At 34.3% G+C, this 9,825-nt stretch overlaps 1 protein-coding gene across 5 annotated transcripts in view; it reads left to right on the forward strand.

Annotated features, from left to right (window-relative positions):
* PTBP2 (polypyrimidine tract binding protein 2) overlaps nucleotides 1-9,044 on the forward strand; it is a 55,458-nt gene extending 46,414 nt beyond the window's left edge. For 2 of the 5 annotated variants that reach the window (XM_063343787.1, XM_063343783.1), the window contains 6 exons: nucleotides 2,607-2,761; nucleotides 4,232-4,265; nucleotides 4,704-4,796; nucleotides 5,175-5,391; nucleotides 5,492-5,569; nucleotides 5,722-9,044. In XM_063343787.1, the coding sequence (XP_063199857.1) occupies nucleotides 2,607-2,761; nucleotides 4,232-4,265; nucleotides 4,704-4,796; nucleotides 5,175-5,391; nucleotides 5,492-5,569; nucleotides 5,722-5,854 (710 nt within the window). In that variant the 3' untranslated portion in view covers nucleotides 5,855-9,044. The remainder of the gene's footprint in view (nucleotides 1-2,606; nucleotides 2,762-4,231; nucleotides 4,266-4,703; nucleotides 4,797-5,174; nucleotides 5,392-5,491; nucleotides 5,570-5,721) is intronic. The other 3 variants (XM_063343784.1, XM_063343785.1, XM_063343786.1) reach the window with 3 other exon arrangements.
* The last annotated feature ends 781 nt before the right edge of the window (nucleotides 9,045-9,825 follow it).

A 9,825-nucleotide genomic window follows, 5' to 3' on the forward strand; every position in this document is an offset into this window, starting at 1 on the left:
CTATGCTCTGCCCAACTGTGGAAAGAGCCATAAAAACATCACCGGTCATCTTCAGATTCCTTTATTCCTAAAAATGCTGAACTAGCTTGAAGTTTTTAGGTTAGGGAGAGGCGCTTAGAGACAATAGAAGATTTGAAATGCTCTAGTGTCTTGTCATTTTCTATTACCTAAATGATTGCTATTGACCTAGTATAAAATAAGTTGTTTCCCTTCAGATGGACATCTGTCACACCTTACTGTCATTCTTCACATTTCTGTCTGTATGGCCTCTACAGTAGCTGAGTGTGACATTCAGCATATGCAATACAAGGCACGCAAAAGTACATTTCCAAAATGATTTTTTTTTTTTTAGAACAGAACTGGATTTTTTAAAATTGTTTGGGGAGTTTAATTTGATATTCAATGTTTTCCCTGTGTATTACAGTCTGATTTTGGAAGTAAACTTCTTTACTTCTGCAGGAATACTTTCTTTAACTGCATCCTTTATTAATTTTTTTTTCATGAAAGTAAAACTATACTCTTCAGCTTTAACCCAAGAGCAAAATATATATCATATTTATGTTACATTTTTGTCTTTCTATTAATATACATAAGTATATAGTATTACACTTTGCTTTCACACAAAATGGATTTTGAGAAACAAAATTGCTATGCTTGGACTAGCAGTGGTCTATCGAATTTCATATCCTTTCTCTGACAGCTAGTGTTACTTCTGTGTTCTCTGATGGAAGACCTAGCACAGCCCTCATAACGGATGATCATACAGTAGCATACCTGGGGGGGAGTGCTTTCCTAACCCCCTGGGAGCTAGTGCTTGGCTTGCGTGATCAAGCATATTATATGTCACTTTATTGCCTATTTAATGTAACTGGCTGTTTTTTCCATAGACCATCTAATACAGTCTCAAGTCTGTTAGGTGTCTTTGCAGGAAGGAAGGGAGGAAGACAAGATACGGTTTTTCCTTCTTTTTTTTTTTTTTTTTTTTTTTTGGTATTACAGTCAGTCCCACAAATACCACAAATAATGCAATAAAAAGATCGTATTTGTTGCCTTTTGATTCAAGTAGATATTCCCTCATCCCATCATGAGAGATGACTAGAATTGTCATTACTTAGAACTTTCTTTTCCTCTGGTTAGACCCCTGAATACTAACATTATTAATCTTTTAAACTTTGTTGGAGTGCATTCCAAATCTTTAATTTCCTTTCTTAGAACTCTTACTGTTTTTTCTTCCGTATGTGCTTTGACAGGAAATGACCGGAAAACATTTTTCAGTGCTTGATCAGTAATACTGCTAGGCGCTATCACAAAGTAGTGATGGACGTCCTTTGAAGGGTCATTTGTCCAGCCTATGAAAACCTCTCTCTATTTTTCTTTTTTTTTTTAAATTATTCGGTTTTCACAAATTTGTGTAACAAAACATAAATAAAGAGTTGGAATGAAGCTAGAAACCTTTTTTAGGAAATAAAAAAATAAATTAAAAATTGTAACCTTGCTCTACTCCCCCCCTTCTGTGTCCCCGTATGTGTTTCCTTTTGATACCAAGTTGGGTTTATTCTTTTTTTTAAATTAACGGTTGAATATATTTACTATTGTCTGCTTAACATTTGGGCATTGACTGAAACTGAAGAATTTATTTTCTCTTATGACTTCCATTAAAATAAAACAATGTGGGAAGGAAAGTAGTCTTAGGTACATAGTGTAAAGGTTATATTTAGACTGTCTACCTGGCATACTAGAAGATTGGTCAAAAGTTGTGTTAGCTTAGCGTGATCATACAAACATTAGAAATTTTGCCAAAATACTGAAATCTGAGACTGAACTCCATAAAACGTGCAAATAAAATTTTGATCAAATATGATAAAGCTCTTATTATGTAATCTATGTACAGTGCATATGTCTCACAAGAACCTTCCGTAGATCCTGGGAGTAGCACACTCACCTAGTTACCCCAGTGACTGAGTTTCCTTAGAAGAAGAAAAGTAAAAGCAGAGCTGAAGGTTTAGCTAACAGTAACATGCTTCTTCAGGGAAGTGGGTTACAAAAGCCACAGAGTATAAGCAGTGGTGCTGCCTTGAATCTTGAGTGTAGAAGGTTACCTCCTCACCTCGTTTGTGCTGAGGCTCCGAGGGATACATGGGCCTTGTCAAATGACCAACTCGAGTGTTGTATGTTTAGTCTGAAGCATCAAGTTGAAGTGAGGAGTGCCTCTCAAAGGATGATGGAAAATAAGGATGTAATGACGTAGAGAATACAATTAGTGTTTCTACTTACTGATTTGATCAATGTTTACTTTAGACCATTTTGATAAACTAGACACTGTAAGCATTTCTGAGTTCAGTGGAAACAGCTTTGGTGCAGAGGAATGTTTATTTGAAAAGAAGGTAGTTTTTACATCTCGTCGCTTCTTTGAAGATGATCTGAATTAAAAAAAAGATTTCACTTTTCCTTAGGTTAATTTAACAAGTCATTTCACAAGCCTTTGGACGACTTTTAACAGTGGAATTGTCTGCTTTCTAGAGTGTTGTATGCAACACTGTTACTGATATAGGTACATCTTAACGACTTGTGTGTGTTTCGTAAAATATGCTTTATTTTAAAATTAGGGCTTCCTGTTGCAGCTGTTCCAGGAGCACTGAGTCCTTTGGCTATTCCAAATGCTGCTGCTGCAGCTGCAGCTGCTGCTGCTGGCCGTGTGGGAATGCCTGGAGTTTCAGCTGGTGGCAATACCGTCCTCCTTGTTAGCAATTTAAATGAAGAGGTCAGTGAAACAACTTCACTTTTTTCTTTCCCCCCTCCTCTTTAGTCACACTTCATTTGTCAGTATTTTATAATTTCTTTGCATTTGGCCTCTTACATTTGGATTTTAAGCTCAAAGTATTTTTGCTGGTTTTGTTTTTATTTTTAATAATCCCCCAAAGTTAAGTTAAAAGCCATTATTGTTAAATACTTTTGTTTTCCCAGGTAGCTAACAACTTAATGTCCTTTGATAGTCGGCTACCTATTTTTTCTAAGAAAAATGTGGTAACTACTGCATGTTTGACATTTGAATTGAAAGCTTTATTTTTACAAAATAGCAACTATGCTTTCTTTTGCCATTATAATCACATAAACTAGAACTTCTGTTTTGTTTCTTCTAATTGTTTGCTGTTTCATTTCATGCTTGTATCTCACATTTTAAGGTCTTAATTTATGTGAACTACTCTAACACATTTTTCTTTGAAGGTTCTCCCAAAGATCTTGACGAGGCAGTCTTCCAGTCTCTCTTAGTAATTTTTTTTCTTTGCAGTTACTCATTTGTCTTTAAAAAATAATAATTAAAAAATGATGGCAAAGCATTTTCACCATAACTGTATCTTTCTTGCTAACTCTGAAATCTAAAGGGGTTTATTTAGTTTTGCATTTTTACTGTCCTGTACATTTATTTTGATGGCTGTGAAAGCTGGTATGAAATGTGGGAAGTTTGTATCAGTCTAGCTGTTCCATTTTTAACTGGCCTCTGTCACTGTAAATCATTAAGCTTTTTTTTATCATCTAATAGTATTTTGTCATCCAGTCTTGCATGTTAAAATGTTTTAGATCAGAGTGCCATTTTGAAAGATTTTTTGCCTGCATTTCATAACCAGCCATGCTTACGCAGTTAAAGTTCAAAGTTTAAAATTTCTATTGCATGCTTTTTTTTTTAATTTATTTTCATGTTGAGATGAAATGCTGTAGTTTACTCTTGATATGAATGTACTTTACCCATATTTGTCTTGGGTGACTACATTTTACTCAGTTTTTCTTGTACAGTACATAAACCAACCATTTTCTGACCAAATTCCTGCATTTCCTATGTACTGACCTATATTTTATTTTTTTTTGTTCCCCACTTCCTTATTTTTTTTTCTTCTGCATTGCTGTATTCCCTTCCCCATTTCATCCTTTTCCCTTTGTGTTCAACTTCCCTTTCCTTGTCTTTACCCAAATTCCCTTGCCCTTCCCTGTCTTACCCTTCTCCTCGTCTTTGTCTACGTTCCCTGTCTTCATTCCCTATGTTCATGCTTCTGTGCTTGAACAAAATGTTCCTCGGACCAACTTGCCCCAATTAACCGCCTTGAAACCATGATCCATGACCACCTCACCATTCTGCGGGAACCACCCTTCGTTATGGATGATCTGTTCATCTCCGCTCTTCCTCGACTCTTCTCTCTTCTTGTCTTACGCTGCTTGCTCTTCTCTCCTTCTAAAGATGGTTACGCCCCAAAGTCTGTTTACCCTCTTCGGTATGTTATTGTTAGCACTATACTTTTATTATTGATTTGATTTTTGTTTTGTTTTTTGTTTTGTTTTTTTGTTTCACCTTAATTCTTATTTGTAGCTAGCACTTTGGCTTAAAGTTGAATAGTAAATCTTTTGCTATTTTTCTTTTGCTGTTTAAAACTCTCCATAGACACAATTTTTTCTTTTAATGCATGCTAATATATTTTGCATGGTCTTTAATTTAATATCATTCACATAGCTTTGAGGGTTTATCAGAATTATTCTTTTCAATATTCACTATTCAAAATCTTTATCTCCTTTATTCATTTGTGAGAGTGTTGAGTTTGAGTGAATGATCTTGTTGCTGTCTGAATGTTCCATTGATATGTCAAAATATATTACTCAGGTGACTGGATTTAAAATGAACTTTTTCTTTTGGGTTACCTTTTGACTTTGAAAAGGTGTTTATGGTGATGTGCAGCGTGTGAAGATTTTATACAATAAGAAAGACAGTGCTCTTATACAGATGGCTGATGGAAACCAGTCGCAACTGGGTAAGATTAGTTTTCTGTTTATATTCCCATTGGTCCAAGTACTTGAAATCATGCTGTGTAAAATCAGGTGAACCTAAGCAGGTTTACATTTGTCAGTTTGTCTTGTATCCTGGTTACCCACAAGATCCAACATCTTATTCCATCGACTTGTATTCCAGAAGGTCTGCACAATATCCTCAATTAATTCAACAGTTGAATCACATGATAATATTTAAATAAAATTAAATACTTCTGCAGACCTAGTTTTCGATTCCAGTCTTTTAGCACATTGACCCTTTGATTTGCTTGGGGTTTTTTCTTGTTTGCAGGCTTATGTGTGATCTACAACAAGCTATTGAAATATAACAATGAACTGAGTAAACCTCTTATCTTTTTCAGCCATGAGCCATCTTAATGGACAAAAAATGTATGGAAAGATTATTCGGGTTACCCTTTCTAAACATCAGACAGTACAACTACCTCGAGAGGGCCTTGATGACCAAGGGCTGACTAAAGATTTTGGTAATTCACCTTTGCATCGCTTCAAGAAGCCTGGTTCAAAAAACTTTCAAAATATATTCCCTCCTTCTGCAACACTTCATCTGTCCAATATTCCGTAAGTGTTGGCTCTCAGTAAGCCAGTAGTATTAATGTGAATCATAACACACTGAATTGACTAAGTTTCTTGCTTCTGCTTGTTTTCCTTCTATCTGTAGACCATCAGTGGCAGAAGAGGATCTACGCACATTGTTTTCTAACACTGGAGGCACTGTGAAAGCATTTAAATTTTTTCAGTAAGTAACTTTCCTGTACGTTCTTTTTCTTAATAAAAGAGTGCTTAAGTGCGTTTTTGCAGCATGTCCTAAGGAAAAGTGCATAGAGGATTGCAAACATTAGGAGCAACCCCAGTAGTGTTCGAGTTCCTAATGCCATTATTTTGTTTCAGAAGAGATCACAAGATGGCACTTCTTCAGATGTCAACAGTAGAAGAAGCCATTCAGGCTTTGATTGATCTTCACAATTACAATCTTGGAGAAAATCACCATCTGAGAGTTTCTTTCTCTAAGTCAACTATTTAAAAAGGCAGATTGAAAATGAGGGTGTATTGCATTGTTTGGTGTTGTCACCTATTGACTGTTCAGGAAAGTGGGGACCAGAGTTTGTCTTCTGCTGTTTTTTTTTTTATTTTTTTTCATGCTGTTATCATTCCTTGGTTGTTTTAAAAAATAAAAAAATAATAAAAAAAAAAGCAGTGATACTAGCTGCTGTTGTTCAACTGTTGTTTAGATAAACCATCATTTCGTTTAAAAGATTTCAAGTTAATACCACAGTTTTTCAACTTAGTTGACGTACGTGCCTTAAAAAGGAAAATTAGTACTGCTGGAATTGCATAACTAGTAAAAAGCAAATTTGGTTGTCTGGGGCACATTGTTACATGATAATTTAAATATGTTTAGGCAGGGGTGTGTAAAAAGGTTAAGCTTATGTTTCTCCTGCTTGATAGATTTCTTTATCTGCTGGCTTGTCACTTATTTTTCTTTTTAATTGGATAAGATATATTATGCCGAGAGAGTAAAACGATGCTATTTGATTTCTGCTATTTTTTGCTTTGTGCTCTTTTTTTAAAAAGGCCTTTTGTATTTCATGGTTCTGGTCTAGATTCAGTTATGAATGTAGGCATTAGTTAAAATTAACAAGGTACCGAATATTAATTTCTTAAAGGACAAAAAGTGACTTCTGTGACTTTGAGCCCTACGTGAAAAGCATTGTGGAATCTTAACCTTTTTGTACACACTCTTGTGGGATGTATCATATAAATGTCAGCACTAAGTAATGTCTTGTTTGTGGCTGAATATTTTTCGTAGATGTTTCTGAAGTTGACATGACTTATGTGCATTTCAATATATATTGCCATCTTTAGTTTGTAATTAAGATATGGAATATGGTTGTGGATTTCTGAGCATGTACAGACTGGTCAAGCTAGTTCAGGAAATGGTGCATGTGTTTTTCAATGATGAAGACAGTTTGCTGCAAACGCTTGCAGGAAATTTTGTGGCAGTTTTCTAAAACTGACAACCAGGTGGGACCAAAGTTTATGTGCCTTTAGTCTTAATTTACCTTGCATTGTAATATTCAGTTTTAATAAATCTCTTCAAAATATTTTGTATTTAGAAATTGATCTGACTTTACTATAAACATGGCTCAGAATCTACAGATCCAGTTAATTTGAAAGCAGTTCTCTGTCAGTCTGAACTGTTATCTTGATTCTGTTTAAATGACCAATACTTTTTGAAATTGATGTACTTAGTTTCAGGATTCATAGATTCTGTTATCTATGTAGGAAAAAAAAATGGTCATGTATATTTTCTATTAGTTGAGTTTTTACATCTTTAGAATTGTAAAATTCAGTATAGTTTGAAAGTGGCACAATTAAAAATTAATTTTCTAACAAAGTTGGGAGGTTTGACGGTTGTTTAATTTCATTTTGTGTGTACTCTGCTTACCTCTGTAGCATGCTCAATAAACACTTCTGTAGCTCTGTATTCACCTTTTCTGTCTTTCTCTGCTGCTTTCTATCTCTCCTCTTCTTTGTTTTTCACTTCTACTGTGCTTCTAAATTCATGTTTATTCTCTGCCAGGGTGGGAAAAGCATAATATTAAAAAATACAGTTTATGGCTTTTTACCATAAATCTGATGCTGTGAAAAATACCAGCTCTTTATTTTCAGAAAGATAGTGACCCCTTTGCAGGCATATGTGCATATTAAACATTTCCCACCCTGTTATAACTTACCGCTTTAAAGACATAACTTTGATTGTAGTTTGTTAGCTCTCTCTTTCTATCTTTTTAGTTTTTAAGCAGATTTATGCACTAATAGATCTCTCAGGTTTGCCATGCTCTCTTGCTGCAGTTTCATCTTTCATTTTTTTTTTTGTGTCTGCTAAAGATTTTCTACTAATCATACAGTATACTCATGGGTTAAAGTAACAAAGTTTTTAACGCTACATTAGTGGACCATATATATTCCAGACCAGGATATTTCACCTTTCCAGAGACAGGGCTTCAAATGAATGTAAAAACAGCTTGGGCACTTTAATAGTGTTTCTTCGTATTACTTTGAACTGATTGTTGTGGGGTTTTTTTTCCCCTCAATTAGAAATAGGATTAAAACTTTTATACAATCCCTATTTAAGAGTAACTGTATGGTCCTGAAGCATTACACTGGTAAAAGCTGTCAGTGTTCAATCTGAAGCATTTTTCTGTCACTTCTCCAGTACAACTACTGTACACTTATTGATGTCAGATTATGTGGTGACCTGATGTCTGTTCTTTGGGTTGGCTTTCAAATCAATAAATACCTATCAGCTTTTTAAAGGTCATGGTATAACACAGGGGGCTTGCATTAGTCTCCACTACATTAAATAAAACGCATTACTTCCTTTTACCTGTTTTATCAGAAATACACCCGAGATGTGACTTAAGTTATACTCCAAATATCACAGAGATCACCCAGTCTGAAATGCTGGTAGAATTGGGTTCGTCCACACATGAAACTTGTGAATCAACATCCTTTTACAACTCAGGCACCCAAACACTCCCAATTGACTTGAACAGTAGCTAAGGGTTGGACTGAGCTGATCCTTTATATTTTTCATCTATATAGTATGATGTCCCATATTATTAAAAGCAAAAATGTGTCAGATTTCCTTTTGCATATCAGAATGTGCTTGCATATTTCAAGTAGAAATGTGAATTGAAATTTACCATTCCATGGGTTCAGCTTGTGCCAAACTATTTCCACCCTAAAACACGTGTATCAGCATATAGCGATTGTGATATGTATAATTTTGAAATAACTTTAAACATCTGCACTGCTCGAGTGTTTATAAACACAGGGGTTTTGTAAAACTGTAACTTACTCATCTCTTGCCAGGCTTATTTCCTTAAAAAGAAGTTTCTACGCTGCTTTTCTCGTTTTGAAAAGGTCTGTGGCAAAAACCTCAAGGGAAAGAAGATATATTGAGTTTGAGTCCTTATAAATTCAGTAACTTTTATTATGAAGTTATATTTGTTTCAGCCAAAATTAAAAGTGATGATAGTCATAATTGTCATGGAAGGGGTTTTTTTTAATAACTTAGTGAAGAAAATCACTGTTCAGTTATTGATGCTTAGTCTTTAAAATGGTATCTCTTCAGAAAATACAGGTTTAACGTCCTAACTGCTAGAACTTTCAAAAACTCGTTTTTCTTGAGATGGTACTGCATTTTGTATAGTAATTTGTACATTTTTGTTGTTATAAAATGTAAATAAGTTTCTGTTGTATTTTTAGCTCTTCAGAATGTGAAAATGCAAAGCATTGTTTCTATTAAAATTTTACTAAAAATAAGGTTTATGAATAACTTCTTATACTCCATGGAAGGTTAGTTTTCAGATTACATTAGTAGAACTTTACCACAGGTATGTTGATATTCCAAACACAATTTCAGATTTTTAAAATAATTCTAGTATATTGAGAGAAGATGATTGCTGATATTTTTTTTTTTAATTTATTTGTGCATTGGTAGACTTTTCTCTAATGGAGCAATGAAATTGGTTGGAGAAGTCCAAAAATTATTCTTTGATCAGGTAATGTCCACTGGCAAATAAAATACATAAATGAAGTAAAACAAAATCTGATAGCATTCTGCTTAAAAGTTGTAGCAAGACTTCAAAGTTAAGTGAATGCACTTTGAAGTATTTCTGTATATTGTGATTTAACATGTTATTAAAGGGCACCTTTGCCTTGCAGGAATAGCAGCTCATATAACTATTTGTAGATTGCAGTTTTTAATATTTTGCATAATTTTTATTTTTATAAGCCATCTTACAAAATACCACTTTGATTCATTGTCATTTTCCTTATGTTTGTTATCGTATGTTACAGCATGAAAGCACCAATCAGACACTTACCTGCAGTATTTAAGACACTGCAATTTTGTACCCTAGTTTACTCCAGATAAATTGTCTCATTCTGTGCTGAGATAATAAGTAGTTCTGTTGAAACACTAGA

Source organism: Chroicocephalus ridibundus, chromosome 8 (assembly GCF_963924245.1).
Source record: "Chroicocephalus ridibundus chromosome 8, bChrRid1.1, whole genome shotgun sequence".
In the NCBI taxonomy this organism is placed as follows: Eukaryota; Metazoa; Chordata; class Aves; order Charadriiformes; family Laridae; genus Chroicocephalus; species Chroicocephalus ridibundus.